The sequence below is a fragment of the Aquila chrysaetos genome, chromosome 19, assembly GCF_900496995.4.
Source record: "Aquila chrysaetos chrysaetos chromosome 19, bAquChr1.4, whole genome shotgun sequence".
In the NCBI taxonomy this organism is placed as follows: Eukaryota; Metazoa; Chordata; class Aves; order Accipitriformes; family Accipitridae; genus Aquila; species Aquila chrysaetos.
In genome coordinates, this window is record NC_044022.1 from 18,345,931 (window position 1) to 18,372,133 (window position 26,203).

Consider the following 26,203-nt stretch of genomic DNA (forward strand, 5'->3'; position numbering starts at 1 on the left):
ACACTTGAACTAAGATCTGTGTTAACAGCATCTTAATTTAGAAATTATGCTGACAGGTCAACAGCTTTTCCAGCCAAAGTAACATTGACATTGCTGGTTTCATGAAAGCAATGATTCATTTTAATACAAGTATAGTTTCTACCTTTCCCACACATGGGTATGCTTTTATTTCATTTGATTTAGACTCTTAGTGCATAGGATGGTCATTACATGGAGTTCTTTAGAAAATTTTGACAGCATCTAATTTGTGATCATATGATAGGAAGTACTTTCTTCAAAAAATACCGTTCCTTTTTCATTTCACCTGCAGATTCTTTTAATGTAATTGCTCAAATTGGAAAGGATGCTCTCAACAATGCCACAATGCCAGCTAGGTTCCTCCATCTGCTTACTAAATATTTCTAAAGCTCTTGTCTTGTAATTAAGTCATCTGCTGCTGTATATAAATCAATGACTCGGTGAGTTTGTCTGCAGTAACTGTAAAAGCCAAATGAGTGTTTCCAAGGAGCTGTCTGGAATTAGGACCTTAGTTCTTCCAAGTATTAATTACAGCATATTTAGAATATAAAAGAACTGAAAGTTGATTATAGTAAAAAACTCTGCTAACGGCCATCTCTAGCTGAAAACATCTGTAATTACATGAACAACTGGCTTATGTTAGATGATCAATAAACTGTAAATTCAACATACTTAGTTTTGGGGTTTGTTCCTGAATTTTATTTTTTTACTTAATTCAACAGCCTTTGTTGGGCAATTACTATGGAATAATATCAAAGCTTGAGAGCCAAAACAGCTAATCTGGTCAACAGCACTTGGCAGTGTTAAGAGTGAATTTCAACTTACTGTGTAAGTCTAGAAAAAAAAAGACTTTTTATGTTGTTTAATGCATATTACTTATTTATTTAACCATTGTTCCCCACTTGTCTGGTAGGAACTAGATGTCTTCATTTGCTGGCACATGCCAACTGGCCTCATTTTGTTCATAAAAGTGAAATGTGACCCTTGCTTCTTTGTATCATCCTAGTAAATGAATGATATTAAAGGACATTTCTCAGTCCATACACAGCTATTCTTTCCTTTTTTCCTTTCATAATCCTAGTGACACATATAGGAAATGGACAGTTGCACATGCATCCATGCATATATTTTGACATGGCTTGGACAGCTGGCTACAAATCATGTAGTTTCAGTAATTAGCTACATAGGCTTTGCTCTTTGCTGTCCAGTAATGACACCAGCAATTCCTGCCTGGCATAGTCTTTGAGGAACTGAAGGCTCCAGTGGCTATATTTAGACTCCATAGAAGACTGACAATAAGACATGATTTAGGGAGAAGAATGTTCTTATCAGAATTTCCACATAAGTTCTTGAAGACTAAAAAGCATCTTTATTTTAAATTTAAAAACTGATCAAGAACTTCAGAAAGGGCCATAATGTGTCTAAACACTAGATGCTGCCACATCTAACTCAGGGCTTGCCAAAGCAGACACCTGTGCTTCCTTCCTCACAGAAAAAAAGGAGTCCAAGATAAACATTTACAAGTGCAGACAGCTTACCATGGAATACCTATCATGCTTATGACCTGCCACCTGTCTTCCCCTCTCTCAGCGAGTCCCAGGTAAAGAAGCAGAGGTGTCTTAGCAGCTCTTGAAGAAGCTGTTGAACAAGCACAAATTGCAGCCCAGTATATTGAGGAAAAACAGAATGAGTGCTAGTTTGCTGTAACAAATTTGTACATTGTGGTGGCTTTCTGCAGTGGGGCCAGGAACATCCAAGTTGATGCTGGGTAAGCTAAGGATAAGAATCACAGTGGCTGTCTCCAGAGAAGTCAGCACCAAGTATTAGCCTTCTCAGAATGGAGATCAGAAAAGCTTCATGCTAAGAGAGTGGGGAAACACCCCCACCAATAGCCTGCAGCATAGGGTCTTCGACCTCAAATCTCTGATAAGAGACTAGGTTAGGGCTTGGGGAAAGAGCTGGACTGAGTCCATCTAAAGATATTCTTCTCTTACAAAATTAAGCAAAGCTCCATTTGCTTTAAAAATTCAACTGCTACAGGTTGTGGTTTGCGCTGAACAAAGATGGGTCACAAAGCAGAGCCAAACCTGGGAGATGGCACTGGACAGTTTGAATCACACCTTACCAAAACATGATGTAAACCATCGTGTTACAAGCAGCCTTACGGGTGCTTCCTCTCTCTGGACCAGTTAGCCTTGAATTTTTTCTGTGAAGGGGAGCAGAGTCAATAGGAGAGAGAGAACTTCTGTTCCTGTATCCTATTCCCCACAGTGGTTAGGGGACAGCCCACAGATTTTTATTTTTTTTTTTAAATGGATGTTGCTGTAGTTTAAGAGTGTAACTGTCTCTATTTTGTGAGATCCTGGGCACTGACATTGTGTATTATCTGCTAGCTATTGCCAAAAAGGGCCCTAATTAAACTTAAATGAAACAATGCTACGGTTCGGACAGAGATTAAAAAATTATGTCTTCTGGGCTGAGAGAAAAAGTTGCTGAGGAAGCTTACATGTCATTTAGGGAAAGATCTCCACAATTTCTGAGTTTGGCACTTCAGTCCATCCTCCTTAGCAATAGAAAAATACTCTTTTTGTATCCACCTGGTCAACAGAAGCTGTTTATTGCTGCCCCCCTCTGCGTGTGGATTTGTGTTATCGCTCCCTTGATTGCTGCAGACAAAATCCTCTAGGTTAACCTAACTGATAATCTAAACTAACCTGGCTAATTTTGCCAGAGGTGGATTATCTGTCTGGATAGTCTGGATTAGACTGTCATAATGAATTCTCCATTGGCAAAAGGAACAGTGGAGCAGCCAGTAGCGACAAAACACTTAAGAGACAGCAATGTCTCCCATCAGCAGAACTAGATTTGGGGGAAGACATGTCTCCGTGGTTTTACTCCAATCACTTTCATAAAAATGTGAAAATAACTGGGCAATAGTTAACTGTGGGTGTAAGAGCATTTCCCATTATCTGGCAAACTGTATTATTTTATGAGAATGACCAACAGTTACATAAAGAAATGACTTAATTATAGTAACTTGCCTAAAGGATTTTAATGTGAAGAGTAGAAATATTTATGAATAAATGAGTTCTTATGGAAAAGAAAAAAATCTACCATGACGCTGAAAACCATCAGATCATGGGACAGTGTTCTAAGACATGGTAGAGGCCTCAGCTAAAATGGCAGATCAAATTACACAAAATATTTGCTGTGTGAGGGGTTAGTAATCCTCCAGCGGCAGAGTGTCAGATGAAGGGATCTGATTTTCCGAGTCTTCTCTGTCTGATCATCCTTGTCCCCTTGTAGCCTTTTGAGCAGTCTGTCATAAGAGTAAGCTGCACACCAAAATTAGAAATATGGACTCTACAAAGATGGTAATAATTTGGTATCCTTTCAAACTAAGGACATGATGAATTTTCTTTGCTTCTAATTGTCTTCATATTAAAAATACCTTGATATGGACAAGGCATAGCAGATTTTGGATAAAAGAATAAAAGAAGGTCTTAATCTCGAATGACATGTTTTGTGGGATGATTATACGTTTGACAAGATGTATTGCCTTGTTTTTACTCTGGTGACTAGAAGGCTTCTTGCTTAATTTTATTTGCAAACAGCTGCAAGACTCAGCATGTGAAAAGAAGAACGTCATGGATGAGTATTCTGGGCTGGCTGCCCAAAACTTGTTATGATCATTATACATCCCGCACACGGTATGTGACAGTCTTCCCATCTTCATATGTGATTCTTTGTGTAAAAGGAGAGCTGAAAGGCCTATCCTGGAGTATAATTATGCAACTCTAAGGTAAATAATAAAAAGTCAACAACAAAATCAGAAACTGATAGAAACATGAAATGACTTCTGGTTTCCTGATGCACTATGAAGACTGCTATAATAATCAAGCTAGAAAAATTCAAAGCTCTGAAAATAAATCCAGTGGTTAGAATTCTTAAAATATGAAGCTGAGAGAAAACATGAAGCTTTTTCCCTCTCACTTCACAAGATATCTAAAGCCTGAGTTCTCCAAATGGAGTACATTACCTTGTTAACATTGCTAAATGCATTCCACTTGGGTAAATTATTCGCAAAGAAAAAGATTTTGTTAGATTTTGTGTTCTTTGTAATAATCTTCCTAGTGTTTTTAATTGCTCTGTTTTTAAGGCTTCTGCAAGCTGTCATATGTAGTCTTCATTGACGATTATGCTGTTGATATTTATGCTACTTCTTTCAGTGTTTCTGCTGCTGCCTGTACAGTGAAGGCTGCAATGGAAATCTGCCTCCTAACTTCGTCCCAGGCTTCGTGTTGATCAGCTTTGTTTTTAATGTCAAACATGGCATCATAGATCCCTGGGAATGATTCTCCTGCATACTTGTTATGGCTGCTTGGAGCAAAGACAACATGTCTGTAGGGAAGTTGAGGGGAAAAAAACAACAATATCCTGCATTAGGAAAATAAAACATTTTATAATGGATAAAACTAATCTGTTTCTGTATCATCTGTTGAATTCTTGACACTAAAGATGTAAATAAGTAAGATTATTGCAGCAATAATACCTATAATCTCCGAAGCAAGAAAATAACATAAGCCACATTATTGCATGTGAATTCCAGAACTTTATAGCTAGGAAGACTTGAGATAAAGCCGACTGAAGTATTTTCCTTTCACTCACTTTAGATGAAATGGAAAGATGAAAAAAAAAACCAACTTCTTTTCTCGCAGATATACACAATCTCCAACAGATACAGGCATGCTTTGAGGTAGGAAAGCTGATGCTTTAACAAGAGACTGTTCTCAACAGATTTTTAATCACAAGCTATGAGAGGTACAAGGACTGCAGATCTTAAGTTCTCCTTCTAGTTACTTTTTAGTGGAACTTTTTAGTGGAAAGATTACTGTTCTGAATTATGCAGACTGGTAGAAGGACCAAAAAGCTAGACTTGACTTGAATATTTTGCCTCTCAAACAAGATTTACTTCTTGAACTGGATGAGAGGACTACTGAATTCACTTCACTGCTGTTGAACTACTGCCCTCTGCAATGCATTTGCTAGCATGACTGCTCTGCTATAATCAATCAAATTACAGAAACTTCAATTATACCTTATATCACTTTCAAATAAAAATAACTTCCTAAAGATCCTTTACCACTGAAATTACTTGAACTGAGCCCAGGGCCAAACTTTTACATCTGTTTAGAAGCCCAATGAAATCAATGGAAATGGGTTTACTGATCTGAACAGGCTTCCAACAAGACTTTTCCTCATTCTGTATAGTGTATCTCACTGAAGTTTTCCCTTATGTTGTTTTACCTTTTCAGTTTTATTTGTCCCGTTTAATCTACTTTTACCATGTTGAATAAAATCATTACAATTCCATTTAGAGACTTGTAAATCTTAAAGGAATACTCATAGGGTACTCCAGGCAGAAAGTGAAAAATAAGCCTTTCTTACCTATAGAATGGCCTGCCAGGTAATCCAAGAGGATCGATGAAAGCCCTTTCTAGAAACATGAGCTGATCATTTAGTGATCTGACAGCAAGTTGGCTAAAAAGAAAACAGGAATATGTTACCTACAGAGTGTTTGGCCCACTCTCATCCCGTGCCCCAATGTGAACAACTCTGGATTTATGAAGGACAGTAGATCCAAGATGTTGAACTTAAAGCATTGCCCACAAAAGACAGCCCATATCAGCTACCTGCACAACAGGATTATGCTGATCTGTACTGTGGGACAGTCTGGTTCATAACCTGAAAGTCTCTTGAAGCTGTTTTTAAAGGCCAAGCAATAATGTCAAAGAAGACATAGACTTTCAGGTATTTTCTCTCATGTTGCATCTTATTGCTTTATCTCCTTTTCATTACGATGCTTAGGCAGACCATTCACTTCTTTTGTACAACAGTTTTCTGAAGACTCTTATTTTCCACAAAGCCGGCCAGCTGCAAATTACTTCAATAAAATCACATTTATTTTTATGTAAAACCACAACATCTGAGAAACAGGAACCTTGTGATGTTAGAATCATCTTTTGAGTCATCCAAGAATTGCGTTTTTCTGATGGCAGATTGTAAATTCCCTAGAGTAGAGACCATCTGTGTCTGTGTGCTTTGAATAGCTCTGAGCATACTACTGATGCTTAACAAATAAAAGAACTGTGAAGAAGTTTATACTGAATATATGTGGGTTTGGTAGTTTACATCCAAAGTAACTTATTGTAAAGCTTCGAAGGTATTCACCAATAAAAAAATGGTAAAATTTATATCACAGTAAGCCTGGAGTAACTCTACTACCGTCAATGAAGTTGTTTCAAGTTTACATTGGTGTAAACAGAAACCAAAACTGGTTGGTTGAATTAAAGCTTAGATTTAGGCCATCCATCAATGAAACCATTTTGAAAATGTCTCATACATGTCATATGTCACAAACATCGTATTTTACATAAGAAATTATTGTTAACTCATTTATCTTGAAAGTTGCTGCCATTAAAAAGATGGCTTTTATTCTCACTTAGTCTTCCATAAGGGTAAGCATATGGCTAAATTAGATTCTTCTCAAGAAATGTAACATACACACATATACAAAAGGAAGTTTGGTTTGTCATTCTGGGCATGGCCTACAAAGAATAAATTAAGAATTAAGTCAAGTGCAAATTAGGTCTTTTAGCATAGGTGGTGCATAGAATTTTTGGAAAGCTCATCAAGAAGCTTGCCACAACTACAATCATGGTACAGCTATTTTAATTTTTTTTTTCATTAAGTGGTACCAGTATCTTGAAAACTAGAGTGTTAGCAAACAAAGACCACAAGTCAACATTTGTTCTTTAATGATAATCCAGTGACAAAATCTTGGGACATGTCTCTACTTAGAGGGAGTTACACACCTGAGCTGGCTCTGCTTATGCTAACCAGCATTCTAGTCAAATCCATGTATCATCCTGGCACTGCTCCTCAACTAAAACCTGTCAAGAATTGACACTAATTAGCTTGGGCACTTTTTGAAGCTAACATGGCTAGATTCCCAGGCTCTGCAGTGTCTCTGATGTCCACTAATTCAACATTTCTATACTTTGTTTCCTACAGTAACCAGATCCTTAAAGACAAGAGTCCAAAAGGACTTATAATGAAACAAATGACTGACAGTCATCTGTCACCAAGGTTATTGAGGGGACTAAATGCAAGTGAAGACTATGCCCTCTCAGCCCAGAGGACTACATAGAGTATTTGACTGGAAGAAAAAAGAATTAAACATACTTATTGATATCTATTTGTTGCAGTCTCTCATGAAAGCTAGCAGCAACTTCCGAAAAATTCTTCACAGCTGAAAAGAGAGCATCTGGAGGGAACAGGAAAGTAGTATTTAACTTCAAATTCTGAAGGAATAATTTAACAAATCAAATTCTTCAAATTAAAGCTTTATCTTTCACTGTGACCATTATCTGTCAATTCCCACTGAATGAAAATCAGATGACCCCATATTCCTACTTTAGAAACTACATAATTCTGTGAGAAAACTTGCCTTGGAGACAACAGAAATCAGTATTTTTGTGAGTATTGTTTATTATGTGCTACTTGCAGAATGTACTGAAATATCAAAAACTAGAGCATGGATTGCCAGAACCACACTGTTCAAGTAGGTCTGGGATTTTATAAATCCCAACAACTGGTATGTCCCTCCACATATATGGAGTTTTGAGAAAGACTGAGAGTATATGCGTGTGTGTGCACATGCGCACACATTCCTGAAGTTGGTCATTAGCAGCCAAGTCCTAAACTGAATACTACATAATGTTGCCAATAAAATAAAGGCTTCTCAGGCAGGAGGCATATAGGGAATCCCTATAACATGAAATAAAATTTCACATGCCAGCACAGGATCCCTATTGTGGCATAGGGATGAACCATTCCTGCCTGACCAAGCCCCAAGGCAAACTTCTTATAGTGCTTGCACTTGCCATCATGTGTCCATAAACTGAAACAAGAGAAGTTCTGACTGGAAATAAGGAGAATCTTTTCACCCTGAGGACAGTCAAGCACTGTGGTCCAGAGAGGTTCTGTAGTCTCTGTCCTTGGAGGTTTTCAAGACCTGATGGTATAAAGCTCTGAGCAACCTGGTCTGACCTCAGAGCTGACCCTGCCTTGGGTAGGTTGACCTAGAGGCCTTCTGAGATTTCTTCTAACCTCAATTATCCTATGATCAGTGTTGGACAGAGAATTATCCAACACCAGAATCTGCAAAGCGGTGTAATTTTTTTTAGGGACCAAGACAAAGATATCTTGTTGCCAACATCAGTGAACCATGCACAGGTCAAAGAACATGCAACTGTAAGCGTTAGCTCTACTTGGCAGTGGCATAGTCTCTACACAGGCATACTAGTGACAAAACATTCAAATTTCAAATTATTGGAGGGTGTAGCTCTTGTTTTATTTACTGTTCATACAGCACAAGAAAAATACCAGGTCATGACTAAGACATACATTAAGATAAGACACTGCTAGCATTAACAGAGGAGGAATGTGATGAAAGACTGTACGTACCAAAGGATACATTGTATGTTGCCAGTTCCTCTTCATGATTCCTTGACAAATTATAGATGATGTGAGCATAGTTGCTCACAGCTGATGCATAATCTCTACAGTCGAAAGGAAGCACAATGGAGTTGGCCAATTCAAACACCAGCCCTCCCCGTACCTGAGCTACTGTCAGATGATTCTTGAAAGTGGGATCATAAAACTTCTCCACAATTTCATAGGTTTCATAGACACTGTGGTAAACTGGATAGCTGCTATATTTTTCTACATTCTGAAACAAACCAACCCAAACAAAACCGTTATTCAGCTGTGGCTATTTCAGCTTTGCTTGAAAGCCATTGCTGTGGGATTCAAGGCACTGTAAAGTTAAGTGTTCAGGTCACACTAATCCTATGTAACCACTACAGACAGTTGCATGAGAAGAACTGCTCAGTGGTGGCTCTCTTAAACATCAACCTATGATGAGATGAATGGTCGTTTGGAGATAACTCTCTCCACTGACCATGTACAGAGCCTAAAGAAGGTAATTAAGAACAGACACGTAACTTTTAGTTGGCTAAATTAAGGTGAGATTGCCCTTCCTCTCTTTGCTTGGATTTCAACAGTCATTTCCATTCATGTCTTTGGATATGTCTTTTCAGAGGAAAAGACCACATTGAATAGATTGCTCCTTGAACATTTCTCAATTAGTCTTATGTCACAGTATGCTCCAGAGTCAAACCGGTATTTTCCATGAAACATGAACCATTTTGAATTCAAAGCTTCCTAAGTTATTACAAATCATTCAAAAGTCATCATAAGCCACTCATAAGCCTTCATCAGCCATAGGTAATTTTGAGCACATCCATCTACCCTGAACAAAGGTCCTTTTGCCTGACTGACACCAAGTTGACCATTTCTATTTATCAAATATTTGTGTTGTAGTAGCACACTGAGTTCTAGTAATGAACTGGGACTCCACTCTTGACACACTAAACTGAACTACTCCAAAAAGCTGGCAGTCTAAATGGCTCAATTACAGGTGATATTATTCAGGCAGTTACAGGGGAGACAAAATTACAAAGATACAGACTTACCGAATTTTTACTGTAACGTGCTCTGCCTGAAGCGATGCCAAGACGTTGGAAAAAGACTTCAAAGTCATTGCCAGAACCCAGTTTATTTATTCTTTTAACAAGAAAGAGGAAAATGCCTTGAGTGACAATACTTAAAGTGTAATTTTAGTCTGCTCCCAAGTACTGTGGGAATTATGTATTCTGCAGTTGCACTCACTACACAATCTTTCCCTAGTACACTCTTTCTGTCAATATACCATGAATTGCCTGTGATCCCTACATTACATGACCTCATCAACTGCATTCTTGGAGGAGCAGAATCATTCTCAGAGTCAAAACTCTCAAGCCTCCTGTTCATGCTACAAAAGCCAGTTCACAAAATTGTTGTACGATAGTGTATCACCTGCAATCAAACTCTCAAGCAGAGAATTTAACTCACTGTCTTTAATCATTGAGAAGATCCAATGACCCTCCTTCTGCTGAACTTCCACTATCCCAAGCTCTCAACCGAGAGAAAACACAACACTACCAGCATGGCTCCATGGAACAGAATCAGTCTTTGAGATTCTATAGAGAAACCCTGGTAAATTTGAGGGACAGTGTTGTAAAATCCCGCCTGATGTGCTCCCCAGCCACCCAAACTCAGAGGCCTTCCAGGAGACAGGAAGCAAGTGCAAGGGAAAACTGCTATGTTAGCATCTTGTGTGCCTGCCGCTGGCTTGTGCATACTACCCTTATTTGTCTAAATCTCTATAAACTACACAAACGCTTTACCTTTCATATCTAAAGCCTCCTGTTCGTGCTGCAAAGGCAAGTTCACAAAACTGTTCTACAATAGTGTATGAGTTGCAATGAGTAAAACATTGAAATTTATACCAGCTAAGAATCACACCATTTCTTTTAGGCACTCAGTTTTTCAAGTGGATATTTCTTTAAAATCCACACTCTACAAGTTATAATAACTTTTGGTATATCGTTTATTTTCTTTTGCCACTGACCTGGGGACCTCTTTATATTCTCTTGATGGATTTTTTTTATACCAGCTCTCATAAAGAGATTTTCCTTCAAACCCCTCATCAGGACTTGGTATCTAGAAAAAGTATATTGTAAAAAAAGACAAAGGGTACAATTTTAAATGTTACCAAGCAACAAATCTACAACCTGTCATCACGTAAAGCCTATGGCTTAGGGCAATGAATAAGTCACAGTCTTAAGTCCCTCAACCTTTCTGCATTTCCATTTTAACTTTTCAAATGCATAGCATTTTCCAGAGGAATAGTTTATTTGCTAAAAAAAGGTAATTTTAGATGGAAGAAAACACAGGGAAAGCAAAACATTTCAAGTCAATATTTACATTCTGATATTTCTTTATGAGATTTTGAGCCATTTAATTTAAATATTCAACACAAAAATCCCTCACAAAACCAAAACTTTTTGTTTCACTTTGGCAGGTAATTTCAATTTTGTCTTGGTTTAACTGTTTCTATCTTGTTTTAGTTCACAAAAATTATTTACATGGATGCAGCAGTAACCTTAGAAGGGCAAAGTGTACAGCACTTGGTGTTTATGTCATCACAGCTGCTACAAAGGTATACAAATCATGATCATCCTAAAGTTCATTCCTATCACTCTGACTACTTTCCAGATTACTGAGCAGGTTAAACACTGTGAGTATTTTTTCATCCTTCTTTTTTATTGGTGGGCTGCTGAGGTTTTATTATCTTTAATCTAGTAAAGATTATTAATATCTATTTTATTATTAATATCTATATCTACTAAGAATAACTCCACAATAGGAATCAAAATAAAACTAATACATTTGGGGGTTTTGGCCATGAAGCTAATTGTTCATAGAACAGCGTTAACACTTTTTGCCACAGATTAATTTTGGATGAGATCACGTGGGACCTGCTTCCTGATCAGCATTCTCTTCAGAAATCAGCTACCAACAAGCTGTGGTTACATGCATTCATCAGCCTTTGTTGCTGCTTCCCAGCTTGAGGAAGGGTTATGCAACCATATTTACTGGTATTTAGGTCAACATTTTAACAATGGCTCTTGGTGTCCAAACTGAGACTCTGCTGACCTGATTTTCTGACCGTTCTGAACACCTGCATTTAGCACAGGTTACCATGGGAACTGCAGGTGATCAGGTTTTCTGCAGTTCAGGACAGAAATATCTTTATCTGGGCACCTGATTTTAACAGATTTAAATTTTATCTGTTGTCTTTCAATTGCCAGAAAATTATTATACTGAATTACAACATTTCCTTTACTTTTGTACCAGTCTAATGTCAGCTTCCAAGAGATAACAAATTATTGACTCTGGAAAACACAGATGACTGAATATATACAGCAGATGAAGACGGATATAGTAGATTCATAGAATATATACAGTAGCTGAATGTACATGATATATATATATAAAACACAAAGACGACTAATTAAATGTTCATGCTTTAATACAGATGAACATTAAAAAAAAACAGAAATAAAAAGCCCTTAGTGCCAGCCTCTAAGATTCACTCTCAAAGCAAGGAACATCTTACATCCAAGATGGTGAGGCTATTTCCTGAGAAAGGTCCCTACCTTTTAATCTTGTCTGCCACACATGTGAGAGCATCATGGTCAGAGTCAATGAATATCTAACAAGGTACACCAAAGCTGAGCACATTGACCAAACCTGTCACATCATGCTAAAAACAACACTGCAGCAAGCATAATTTCTTCCCCTGCCTAAAGGGAGTCAGAGTCTACCACTACCATGGGCACCCTAGTGGTTGGACTGGGCAGCCAGGTTTGTGCTTGTTTCTTTCCTTTGACTCATGGCATTTTTTAATTCTTTTGTTCTTAGAAGGAATACTTTGACAGGAGGAGTGGAAAAATCCCCTAAACCTGAATAGCTAATAATTTAAAGGTATAAGCTTGAAATCCCTTTGCCACTTCTGGGAAAAAGCTCCAGTTACTTAGCTATTGACTTGAAAGTGGTACTGCAGTCAGAAAAGAAAGAAATATCTGACACCGTATTTTATACGCAGAGCACCATCCAGAAAGTGAGTATTGAACATGCTGGCTAAAAATTTCAAGCAGTATTACCTCTTTAGTCAGACTGTACACCAGTCTGTACATCAGTGGTGTGCAATCCACTCGTAGTGTGTAGTTTCCTGAAAAGCAGGAAAAACTATTGATTCAAAGAAGCAAGCTCTACTCAGCTGAAACCTCATGCCATTAACTGTGAATAAGAAAGGGACTAGAGACCTACACTCTCTACAAGGAACAAGCTGATCATCCCTGTAGAAGAGTTCTCCTGTGACCTTGTCAGTGCATTTGTATTGGTTAGGATGAATTACAGCCCAGCTTTTGAAGCAAGCCTTAAGAGCTTTTCTTATGTCCCTATGTTTATTACAGACATTGTAAGAGCAGAAGCTGACTCTAAAGAGTTGCCATAGAACTGCTGAAAGGCACACAACACTTCTTGTCCCTCCCCATGACTTCCCCAATAGCATAGCTACTGTAACAGACTTCTTCCCTGAAGCAACAGGAATATCTGAAGGATACTTTATGATTCTGGGTCATGGTTTCCCCCTATATTTAATCCCACACTAATGCAACAAAATTATCGCATTGAAGCTTTGATGGATCTCCAAGCCAAAATGCCTCCCAGTCATCTGTATATACTATCACTATTACAGTAAAACACAAGTAAAAACTAGGTACCTTCAATGGAGGAATCTGCGTTGATGTAAGCCACTGCCCGTGCTTGCAAAACTTTGGCATTTTCCTATGAGAAGGAAAAGAGGAAGAAAATGCTGATGAACTTCCTTTTTCCTCAGAACTATTTTCCCATCAACTGAAGTAACAGCTGTTTCAGGGAAAGACATCATATACTGGAAGGAGCCATATATTCTTGGTAGTTCAAAAGGAAACTTAAGAGTGTGTGTGTGTGTGAGAGAGAGGGGGAGAGGGAGAGAGGAAGAGGAAGAGAGAGGGAGGGAGGGAAGGAAGAAGTGATGCTTTCTAGTACAGATTTCTCAAAGATCCTCCACTGTGCAAATTCCTCTTTGAACACTATTGGTTTACCTCAGCCCACTCAGTTGATCCTAACAAGCCAAATTCCTCTGCATCCCAGCTTGCAAATATCACTGTTCTCCTTGGCCTCCATCCTGCAATAAAAGACTATGAAAATTGTATTACAGAAATAAAGACTGCTTGTTACATGTAACTAATGTGAAAATAAATGTCATTTTCTGGGGGCTCATCTTTTATCCTGATCTGTGGGGAAAGAGGTGTGTTTAGGGAACTTTAATACCAACTTCTTCACTAACCTAATCTAATAATGGTTTGCTAATTTTGTAGCATCTCACCTCTATTTCAATATTGTGCCAAATAATGTATTCTTTTTCCTCTCTCAGCTTTAACTGCAAGAAAAATTTCTAAAATTTACGACTCTGAACAAGGAAAAATAATGTGCTTGTGCACAAATTCTTGAAAAAGAGCTTTTCTACTCTTTTTGCTCTGCTTAATTAGTACACATTGTATACCAGTGTCTACTTTGACAGAAAAGTGTTTGGCATGTTTTCATATCAATTACTGAATTTCTTTGACCTGTCTCCCAAATGCTGGATTTCAAAACCTAAGAAATTCCCTGTAACTTTGACAGATCACCTTCAAAACAAAGATCTTTCACTTGAAGTTCTGCATTTGATTTAAACCCAGATCAAATGGAATAGGCTTTATTGCCCTGCCTCTGTATCTCTGCCCAAAGTTTTCTTTGAGGCTACTGGAACCTTTTAATCTTTTGCTCCCTTTCTTTTTTACCTTTGTTTTTTGGGTTTTTTTTTCAGCTTGCATTCTAAAGACAGTTTCCCCTTACATACAATAACTGGGAAGGAATGGAAAGAAAACTAAATGTCAGTAGATTTTAAATGTAATGGATAGGCAAAGAAAGCTCCTCTAGCATAGTATCTGAGTTATGTTAGAGTTTCTTCCCATGGGATGTCAGATAGGGAGAGAGCATTTGCTCTGACAGCAGCAGAAACTTGGTACAGTTGACATTTGTTCCTATTCTAATGTAACTAGTCGTGAGGTATTTTTAACTATTACCTCCTACTACATTTGCACAGCTTATTCTCTGCATTACACAGACACGCTTTATTCTTGGGCCTGTCTCCAAACTACAGTCAAGTGCTGAGAAGGCTCTTAATGTCGCCCTGATGAAGCCTTGATCAGTCCACCACTGTATAAATTTTATAGGACCATTGAAACATCCAGTTTGACCAGCCTCAAATACAGAGTAATCAATTGTACCTAAATGTCGTATTTATTTCAGTATCCCCTATTCTCTGTTTTGTCTTCCTTTAGGTGTACTTTCTCTTGAGTAGAAGTACCTCACATATACCAAGGCTGTAACTGGAACTAGTTAACAGCTGCAGAGCAGCGTGCTTACTCCAGATCAGTGAGATACACGTGTGTAATTCTAAGCATACGCTTAAATCCCAGTGAAATCAATGGGCACTGTAGAGAGCAATGATTTTGGTGGGCTTTATTCTTTCATTACATTACCTTTCTTCTTCAGTTTTCCAAAGCTCCTCACAATCTCATGAACCACAGCTGCCCCACTCTGAGGATCAATGCCACCAAACACCCATGAGTCACGGTGGCCTCCTAGGATGACGTATCTGTCTAGAGAAATTAATTATGGGGGGTTTACTGAGAAAAACTTTTTTCCTGCCATCCAGATGTTAATTCAAAGCAATTTCTAATTTTTGATGTAGGTGCAACAAAGCTTAATAGTTTATAATACACATGATAGAAAGGCAAAAGACATTTTAAATCTCCAAAGACATTTTTCTGCATTTTCAGCCAGTGCTAAAGAATTTGTCAAACACAGTAACTGGATCCCATAAGACTTAAAACCTCTTAAATTCCATAATGTTACTTCTATTATTAGAAATACTGCAGCTTTCCTCTAAAGATAGAAGCAGCTTTCCTCTAAAGATAGAAGCATCTTTCCGTATTTTACAATAGTGTGTTTCATGGTAAAGCTGATCCACTAATTATATTTGTACAGCATGCCAACTCACAACATTAAGGTGTGCTGAATACAATATTTCTCTCAATATATATATCTAGTCAATCATAAAAAGGGTTGTCCAAATCATGACAGAGATGTGATTAATAAGATCAAAGTCAGACTAGATATCCGTGCTACTATAATATTGTTAACAGTTGCGTTTCAGGCATCAGGGAAGTGCTGCAGTTACAAGTTAAACGATGCTATCATCATCCTAGGGATGTCTATATATCTATTTTTTTAGAGTGTATAATCATACTGGTTACAAGAGACTCTAAGACAGACAAAAAGTCAATAGTGGTGGGTATGACGTCTTCAGATGGAATGCAAAATCCACGCCTGTGTTAGTAGGGAAGAATATCCACTTAAGAATATTCTTTCAATTGCAAAGTTACTTGCCTGAAGACAAATATTTCTGTCTTGGTTATGACTCCCCCTTGAAAATCAGCTTTTACAGTGAAAGTGCTGACGTACCCTGAACCATAAGAAACCTGGTGCAATAAATATTTCAACACCAATGATCATGTAGAGCAATATTTCAGAGACAACTATATTCCTCATTTTCCCCTTGTAACTATGAAGTACATGTAGAGGTCACTGTATGCTCACATTACACTGAAGACAAATGACTTTACCTGGTTCCACTTCGCCTCTGATGGTACCAATCACATTGTAAATCCTTCTTACTTCATTGTGGCTATGAATGTGCATTTTCACCTTTCTAGTGTATCAGAAAGAAAATCCAAAGAGAAAATCCACCAGATTAAATAATAAAACATCTTGACACCTTTTAAAAGTGTACAATATAAATTGTAAGGAAAGCATTTTGGCCAAATTTACCCTCCATTAAACCAAAGTAAATCCAAAAAGATTTCAGTGTAGTTTTTTCTGGATTTATACTTGTGCAATTGAGAACAGCATTTAGCCCTTGAAAGCTATGTACTGTTATTGATGTCAGTAAGATTTATACGGATAACAAGCTCAGAACTCCAAATTCAAAGACTTGCTAGCAGACAGTTTTTAAATTTGGAAGTGAAAGAAGAAAAATGAAAAACATCTAATGTTAAAAAGGTAAATAGTTCTAATCATCCAGAGGTTGCTGCAAATCAGAACTGACTCCAGTGCAGTCAATACTGATGTGTCATCTCAGGCAGCAGAAAATCAGACAACCTGAGTTGCATCAACAGACTTTGTTTATGTACAACACAGCTGGAGGTGCAACAACTCATCCTCAAGGGTTGTCTGTATATTTTTCAAGAAGAATTTTTCATGTGGTATGACTAAGACATGGGGAAAAGGTCAAATGGTTCATATGAAGTCAGTACAATAGCTCAGCCAATATTGAAACACCTGGACTTTAGTCCTAAACTGTAATTACTAAATCAGTTTAAAAACGATCTGAAGCAATAAAAATGACATTGTAGTTACAGCTTTTTTTCTGGAAAACTTGACTTGTAGGTTAATACTGTTTTATATAAGGCAATAGGTAAGACCAGAAGCTGGACCCAAATGAATTTTAAAAAGACAACAAATTCAGTTCTCAAAAAAATAATCAGTCTCATCAAGTATTTTGTCAAAGGCTAGATGCTTTTCAAGTGAAACTGGTTCAAGACTAGCTGGAAACTAAAGCAATTCAGTCACAAGTGGTGTTCCCCAGGACTTAGTACTGGGGCCAGTTCTGTTTAATATCTTTATCAATGATCTGGACGAGGGGATCGAGTGCACCCTCAGTAAGTTTGCAGATGACACCAAGTTGGGCGGGAGGGTTGATCTGCTCAAGGGTAGGAAGGCTCTACGGAGGGATGTGGACAGGCTGGATCGATGGGCCAAGAGCAACTGTATGAGCTTCAACAAGGCTCAGTGCTTGGTCCTGCACTTGGGTCACAACAACCCCAGGTGACATTACAGGCTGGGGGAAGAGTGGCTGGAAAGCTGCCTGGTGGAAAAGGACCTGGGGGTGTTGGCCAACAGCCGGCTGAATATGAGCCAGCAGTGTGCCCAGGTGGCCAAGAAGGCCAACGGCATCCTGGCCTGTACCAGAAAATCATGTGGCCAGCAGGACTAGAGCAGTGATCATCCCCCTGTACTCGGCACTGGTGAGGCCGCACCTCGAATACTGTGCTCAGTTTTGGGCCCCTCATGACAAGAAAGACATTGAGGTGCTGGAGCGTGTCCAGAGAAGGGCAACGAAGCTGGTGAAGGGTCTGGAGCACAAGTCTTGTGAGGAGCGGCTGAGGGAACTGGGGTTGTTCATCCTGGAGAAAAGGAGACTGAGGGGAGACCTTATCGCTCTCTACAACTACCTGAAAGGAGGTTGTAGCAAGGTGGGTGTTGGTCTCTTCTCCCAAGGAACAAGTGATAGGACAAGAGGAAATGGCCTCAAGTTGTGCCAGAGGAGGTTTAGATTGGATATTAGGAAAAATTTCTTCACCAAAATGGTTGTCAAGCATTGGAAAAGGCTGCCCAGGGAAGTGGTGGAGTCACCATCCCTGGAGGTATTGAAAAGACATGTAGATGTGGTGCTTAGGGATATGGTTCAGTGGTGCACTTGGCAGTGCTAGGTTTACAGTTGGACTCTTAAAGGTCTTTTCCAACCTAACCGATTTTATGATTCTATGATTCTATATCCATCCAATCAAGAGGTAAATCTACTGAAGCTTTGCACTGAGAGCATTTTAGCCCAGGAAATGGTCATAATCAAAGGAATGATGCAAATAATCCCAACTACTCTACCTTTGGTCACATTCTATAGCTCTACCTGTTTTTCTCTGATTCCAAGCATGCCTTCCTTATGAAACAAAACTGACCTTGTAGAATAATTTGCTGTGAAACCAGGACCAACGTTGTAAGATACATTCAAATTTCCTTTCCAGCTACTATGCGGTGGTCCATATCCTCCCATATTACTATTATGAAAAAGAAATTATCATTATTAGTTACAGACATCTTACAATAGCACCAAACACAAATGAGGAACCAGGAACCACACTTGGTTAGGTCCCATGCACACACAGACCACAGTGATGGTCTTCATCTTAGACAATTTATACTACAAGCTTCCACAGAAGAATAATCTGGGTTTTTAGCTACATTAATACTAGTAAATTAACATAGAGGAATAGTCCTAGGCATTGAGATCAGCCTGGAATGGCCTACAGCTATCCTGGAAAACTGTGTTGGCCTCCAAAGATTTTGCATGCAAACTGCCACTTGTAAATGGTCCCTGGAACTTTCTACTGCCTTGAACTGCATTTGCATTTGCATTTGAGATAGCAGAGGGTAACTTGGACCATTCTAACAGTTCAACAACATAGGCAGTTGTCTTCCAGTGCCTGTTCCTGGACATTTGTTTAATCCAGTAGCATAGAGAGAGTTGATGTGTTTCAAAGATGTCTAAAATTTGAGAAACATGATCAGTCCAAGTCACCTTTTCTTGTTCCACTGTCAAAGGTCAGATGTTTTTTCTCAGTTAACACAACTGGAAATACAGTAATTCAGTGGATTGCAATCACCCATACATATTCACCTATTCTAAAGGATTTATATTTTTTACATGAACTTGTGAGAAACATAAAAAAATACTAAAAAGTATGCTGGATGTTCTGGTTCTTATTAGGCAAAATATACTTATTGTAAATGAAAGCATGTCCTTTACTGTAAATGCATGCTTCAGTCAAGCTTTATTCCACAGAACACTTCAGCATGTCTTCAAGTCCTTGGTATATTTTTTAAACAAAAATAAGATAGCAGGAATAACTAGAAGTTATGACTTCTCCAGACAAAAGTGAAAACAAGGACCTAGTATTTTTAGATGATTTAGATTTCACTCATAATTATTAAAACCAAGTTCTAGAATTATTTACAACTTATTGAAGAGAAATATCTAGCTACTTCATATTGATACATATTAATCTGCTCTACCACTACGAGTTGGTAGTGGAAAAAAGTTTTTTTAACCTATACCTTTATCATTATGAGCAGTTAACCTCATAACAGTGACGACGGTAAAGTTTTAAAGAAAAGACAGTTTGGAGATATATTAGTCCATAAAAGTTTGGGAGGAAATAGGAAAAACACTAGAACAGTTTTAATGAACATCAGGTATGCAAAAACACCAAACACATTAAAATTCTACCTCATATAAAAATAAATAGCTTCAATACTTCAGAGGAAACCTGCACAGAGAACCAAGATAGAATTTTATCTTTTTTGACACCATATTCAAACAGAGGCATCAGACAGAGCAGAGCGATTGCTCATGTGATTTAGATGTAAAATTCCTACACAAATACACACCCAAGATTATGTTCACTTACTGCCCTAAACACTTACTGTGGTACTGTTGCCAATCCTGGCATTTCCTGCTCTGTATCTCTACATTTGATACAGATGATTACTGCTACATTTTTAGGGGAATGATACACTTGCCAACTCAATCACATCTTAGTTTTTTCAGAGAACTTATCTGGTTTAAGATAACTATGAATTTTAATGCTGTCGTCTGGCAAGCTGGTAGCCTGTCTTCATGTCACGTGCATGTGTAGCAAGCACACTTATTTACACATAGATGTCTATTAAATCCCCTATAATACTCCAGAGTTTCCTTGGTGTCTTTATATTAGTTCGCTAGCATCACTTCATATTTATGCAACATAATACACCTGATGAGAGAAAGCACACACCATCATTTAACAGAGGACAGTACAGATACTGTCCCATCAAACATGCATGACAAGTATATCCGTGGATGAATGAATGACTTCATTTGTGGTCTTTTTTGCAAGACAGGTACCATGCTATCCTCAAATATTTTTGCCTTTATTCAAACTGAGAGGCACTTTATAACTTTATTATACTTGACTAATCTTGATATATTACAAATGACCCTTTTCAGATCACTCTGCACATATCTGGTATGTAGTAACAGATAACATTTTTACCTCCTACAGAGAACCTAATGACAAACAAACATATACTATTTCAACAGCTACAGAAGCACAGTGCAAAAGTCTTTTCCCTTTCTTTTCAAATACTCTCGTAACTTTCAAAAAACGGTCTGCTTAAAATTCCTCGTCTCCCACACTCTTACCGCAGTAATGACTCAGCATCATGATAGCCAATGGGATGAACTGGAATTTTCGGGAGACCTACACCACTGGCTTTGTCTAATCGGTAGGTATATTCTGAAAGCAAAAGACACATATTTTCATATTTACAACTCTCAGAAGGAATCTGTACAGTTCATAGCACAGTCTGCAGTCATGCATTTAGAGCTGGCTGGAAATTTTTAAATTATTTGCTATTTTTTTGTGTTGAAATGCTTTTAGATAGAAATATTTCCTTCCACGGGAAAGAACTTCACACTAAGCCACAGATAAAGAACAAGAGCAAAAAGGGAGCCCGTAGTCTGATGCTTGGAACATTCAGCTGGGAACAAAAAAACTTTTGCCAGTCGGTAAGAGATGCAGATAAAATCTTACACACTGGGTTACTGAATACCCTGTCTTGCTGTTTTCATGAACAAAATGAAGTCTAGGTTTTGTTCTGACAAAGCTCAAATACAAATCATGCATTTTTTACAAATAAGAATCTTAATTTTCACAACGTGGACAAAATTTGATGTTTGCAAGCCAGCACGTATGGAAAACAATAGTTTGCTCCTTAATACAACATTCACAGGGACCCTTGTTGAGGGAAGCAGACAGGGATTCATCTATGAGATCACTGACTCTAGCATGAGGAATCAGAAATCTCTCTCATGGTCTGCTCCTGCCATGAACATACTGAAGTTGTGCTGGCTAGAGGCAACTTTCCCCATCACTTAGGGACTACTCTTCCTGAGGTGACTGCCTCCCTCAGATATGCTGGCTCAAGTGCTGGCATGAATGGTTCTTAAAGCATTTCAGTTAAAATGATCTGGGTTAGGTGCTAAATGAAACAGTTTAGGCAGAGCTCAAATAAGCAGCTGAGGAAGCATGAGCTGAAGGTGATGAACCAGTGGAGAATGGTCATCTTCTCAGGAGACTCAGCTGCAGCCAGGTGACATGAGTCACAGCATGAAAGATCTCAGCATTGCCAGCAGGGGCTCTTGTGGAGGGAAAGCAGCCCAAATCCTGCAAAAACGAGAACTGCAAAAGCAAAGAAACCTGTGAGCTGTGCAGGCTGGTTCCTTGCTGACTGACTGATGAGAAGCAGAAAGAAATGACTAGGGCTTCAGCTGTCAAATACCTGTGTCATGATCTCTGGTGTGTCATGATCTCCGGGCTAACTTGGGTATGTCTATGAAGTTAAGCAGCCCAGCACTGCACTGTGTGGCTCCCTTAACATCCCCTCACTTTCTCTCATGCACCATTTGCAGAAGTGGTCTACTGACATGAAGACCAAAGCTGCCTCTTTTGAGCAACAGAAAAACTAAGAAAAAAATGCGTTTTGTTCCAAGGGAAAGAACATCCCCATTACCTTCCCCTGCCTTTCCTGAAACCAGACCCTCAGAGCATGACTTCTCTCATGTCACTCACCTTTTGCAGGATAACCTGGTGTCAGAGGATCCCCTGCCCCATTCAGGTTTAACACATTTCCACGCTGGGCTCCTCCACCTGGAAGGTTCCAGCCATTTGGATAGGGATCTACTCCTGGGGCGCAGTAGTCAGCAGGGTCAGAGTACAGAATAACTCCCTTGGCACCTGCCTGTTCAGCATTCTTCACCTGCAAAGCACATCTCCAGTCCCCATCCAGTCCTTTATAGCTTTACACCAGAGTTCAAGGGGCAAAAGAAAGTAATATAAATTACAGTGATTATTCCTCAGGGCCTTTTACAGTGCTTGGGGCTAAGTAAAGGGCCCATAGCATCTCATATCATAAAAATTCCTGAAAATAGATATGTAGATTATCAGGTTCCATATGAAAGTAAGAGGTTTGCTATTGCTTTGAATTTTAGTTAGGCGATAACGGCAGTGACACATCCTTCACAGTATTAGTACATAACCTGAGTTTGTATTCTGTCATTCCGATCAACACAATCAACTGACTATTGAAATGTACACATCATGGATGGAAAAAACTGTATCACATTGATGCAACTTTATCTTTTAGTTAGTCATGTATTTACCTTATTTACCTAAATGATCTCCTGAACGTATCTCAGCATTCAGACTACAAAGGAAGATTATTATTGGAGAGCTTGAAACTGTCCTTGGCTGTGAACAAGACTAACTCCAGAGTGTGTATCTTAGGCTTATTACAGCAGAAGGACTGACCTGCATGCTGTTTTGATTAAAAAAGTGTTCTCATGCGACTTTATTATTGTACAATACTGATTGGTAGAGAGTGAGAGAAAATATATGTCATTCTGACATCCCAATCTGTTTTGCTACTAGATACGACAGTGATGTATAGTGACTGAGTGACAACTAATCCTCAACAGTTTTAAATTTGGGTATTTTAATTTAGAAATACCATAGCTTTTTTAAGGAAATACAGTACTTGCCTTCATCCTCTATCCTATTCTTGCACATCATTAGTAAGTTGGAAAAAGACAGTATAGTCCTCCAGATTTTATACGGGCTACTGAATTTTTCAGTATATAAACACTCATTAGAAATACTACCATAAGAATGAACATATCATCCCTTTGTGTCAACGAGGACATGTAATTTCCAAACCACAGGACAACTGCCCCTCTAGATATTAGTAACTCTAGAGGTGTTTGTATTTAATTTTAAGAAAAGATTCATAGACAGCAATAACTTTTTCAATTTTTAAGTCTTTTCCATTCAGATAGTATCTTTAAGAGTGGTGAACAATTTAGTGAAAATATTATCTGACCCAGAATATGAGTTACATGTCACTTTTCACTGGTGAAAATGGTATGTATGTAAACCAGTAAGTCACCCACTTAAAAGCTCACAGAAGATTATTCAACAGCATATAATAAGAGCTGGCATTCCAGCGAGGAGATTCAGTGTTTGATACCCTTAGGTAACTGACAAATACAAATTATAGTCCTGCCCAAATTAGGGTCAAACTAATTTTTGTACAAAAGCCAAACGCACTTAAAATAGACTGTCTTCTTACATTCCTATTGAGGAAATAACTTGAGTGTATGCCTGAAGTATACACATGATTATGTCCCTCCCTGTCAGGCCATGGAAATCTGCAGAAGTCTGTAGTTTAGAAATATTTATATGATAGGGACATTGAATAAACAAATACAGAATTTAAAATAACCTCCATATAGTTATAGTCTCTCCCTGGTGTACAGAAACCATTATAAAGAAACACAATATAGGCATCTTAAATCACAGCTGAACCAATAGGGAAGAATGGTCTAATTCAGAGTTAGAGCATATTACCCAAGAATGTTAGTAATATTTTGGAACAACTTATAATATGCAAATGAATATAAAAATATGTAACATTTTCCAAGTTGTTTACTTTTATCCTATAGATGTATTACATACATATCAAATATGTATTTTATATCTTCTACTAAAGAATCATCGTTGAACACAGCTCTGTGAAACTCAGTTACACTAAAATCTCCAGAACACTTTAGGTAAGTGTTTCAGTCTCTTGAAATCAACTGAAGGACAACACAAGCAACATTTTTATATAGAGACATTACCTTATTTCCTCTGAAGATCTTCCCATATCTGGCAATAACAATCTTTCCTGTACAGTTAATTTTCATTTCACGTTCTAGCTTAAAGAAGTCCTCAATGCGGCCATAATTCACATACACTAACTCACCCTGATAGAAAGAGGTAGAATTCGAAACAAGAATGTCAATGAGCATATCAAAAGGAGGATGTGATCTAGTAAGAGAATAAGCTGGGAACAATGAGCTCTCAGACTGGCTCCGGTATGAATTCTTTGATCATGAGACAATTAGGTAGGCAAGTGACTTCTGATGAATTTAGACTCCTACCATCCAAAGCTGCCAGACTTTGTCCACAATGGAGAATGTTAAGATATGACTTCTGAATCAGAAACTTAGAGTAAGTGCTCAGAGTATGGCATTTACTTCTCTTCCTAATCTGTTTAAGCTGTAGTCAGTCTTGGACAGCTAGAGGTATTTTGGACCCAGACACCACAGTAAATACCAATTATATTTTATGCAGTAGACTGAATGATGCCAGTATCGTATGAAATTCTCAGGACTTGATTCTAATTCAATACAGCAGAAGGGCCTGACTGTCAAAATAAATAGACTTTGCACATGAATAAAGTATTCTTCATGATTGTGTTTCAACCATGTTATTCAATACTTGGTGTGTGATTCATCTTCCTTAATGTCAGCTACCTAAAAGTTGTGTGCATTGTCCAAGAAGGTCCTGTAGTGCACTCCATAGCCAGTGAAGAGCTGGGAAGCTCTCTGAGAACTCACCCTGTCCAAGACAATTCACCCCAAATCTGTTTTAAACACCTATTTTAGGAAGGAATAAATTGCCCTCTGGATATACCTCTCATTGATTATACCTCAGAGACTGTTTTAGAGTAAATGCCTATAAAAAGCTTTAAAGATTGGTTTAGGGAAGATGCCTACAATTTCAGACAACTAAAATTAGCTGACAGGAAACTCTTCCTTAGTGCATTTCTCCATATTACCAGACACCTCCAGAGAGATCAATTTAGTTTCAAAAAGGTATAAGCTCAAATCTCTTATACTGACAAAAATCACTGATTTCAGGTGGTCTTATATATCAGCATACGGCATGTCCTGATAAGACTGTGGTACAGTCATTGACTGTACTAGTTTCACCACTAATCTGCTCAAGTCGCAATTTCTTCTTAAACAAAGCAAAATGAACGCAGTTAGGATAAATTCACGAAATAAAGGGGACTGTATTTAAATAAGGCAAACAGTTTCACACCTTTAAGATTCTGGTCCTCTTTGTTCAGAGAATAATTCATAAATGCAAGGATTATTCTTGGGGAGGCTTTTCTGAATTTATGGAGTACCTTTCCCTCTCAGTAAAATCAAGTGTAACTCTACTGAAGTCAAGACAGTCCTTCCAGTCTATTTAGATTAAGCAAAAGGAGAATGTGGTCCTCCATTTTAACAAAATTTCTTTAGAATATCTTGCACAGAATACCTACATTTGTAGGCTATTGTATTTTTTATGACAAATACAAAAATGTTAATAGTTTGGCTTACATAATTGCAGACCTGTAATTATAACAATTAATAGCAACCTGCAGGATTCTCACATTCAGGGCCCTTGTTCTACAATGAAGTGCAAAACAAGTTAACGTGAGAGTTACATTTTATGGTGAAAACCTGTTCACACTTTACAGGGTTTTTTTAAATAATGTCTTTGATTAAGTAGATGCCAACACATAAAGAAAAGAACAGTTCTGATCTTTAGAAGAAACTCTCATAACTATATCTGATATAAAGTATACAATCCGTATTCATTGCATTTTTCCTGGTGTTGCAGAACAACGCATACTTATTCAATCTCTAGATTTCTGAAACTACATTAAAAGGTACTTATTTGAAGATTCTGGCAGTATTCGATATACTGCATAGTAA

At 38.1% G+C, this 26,203-nt stretch overlaps 1 protein-coding gene across 2 annotated transcripts in view; it reads right to left on the reverse strand.

The window, feature by feature from the left end:
- Positions 1-694: 694 nt before the first annotated feature.
- The window catches only part of LOC115353314 (putative N-acetylated-alpha-linked acidic dipeptidase), a 34,128-nt gene continuing 8,619 nt past the window's right edge, over positions 695-26,203 (reverse strand). Inside the window, exons 5-19 of one of the 2 annotated variants that reach the window (XM_030042541.1) lie at positions 24,293-24,418; positions 22,188-22,374; positions 20,759-20,852; positions 18,477-18,575; positions 16,305-16,390; positions 15,159-15,278; positions 13,677-13,759; positions 13,314-13,377; positions 12,693-12,760; positions 10,595-10,686; positions 9,618-9,708; positions 8,548-8,812; positions 7,264-7,345; positions 5,467-5,559; positions 695-4,419 (exon numbers count right to left, since the gene is read on the reverse strand). In XM_030042541.1, coding sequence (XP_029898401.1) covers positions 4,230-4,419; positions 5,467-5,559; positions 7,264-7,345; positions 8,548-8,812; positions 9,618-9,708; positions 10,595-10,686; positions 12,693-12,760; positions 13,314-13,377; positions 13,677-13,759; positions 15,159-15,278; positions 16,305-16,390; positions 18,477-18,575; positions 20,759-20,852; positions 22,188-22,374; positions 24,293-24,418 — 1,740 coding nt within the window. In that variant the 3' untranslated portion in view covers positions 695-4,229. Of the gene's footprint in view, positions 4,420-5,466; positions 5,560-7,263; positions 7,346-8,547; positions 8,813-9,617; positions 9,709-10,594; positions 10,687-12,692; positions 12,761-13,313; positions 13,378-13,676; positions 13,760-15,158; positions 15,279-16,304; positions 16,391-18,476; positions 18,576-20,758; positions 20,853-22,187; positions 22,375-24,292; positions 24,419-26,203 lie in introns of those variants that run through there. The other variant, XR_003927541.2, reaches the window with a different exon arrangement.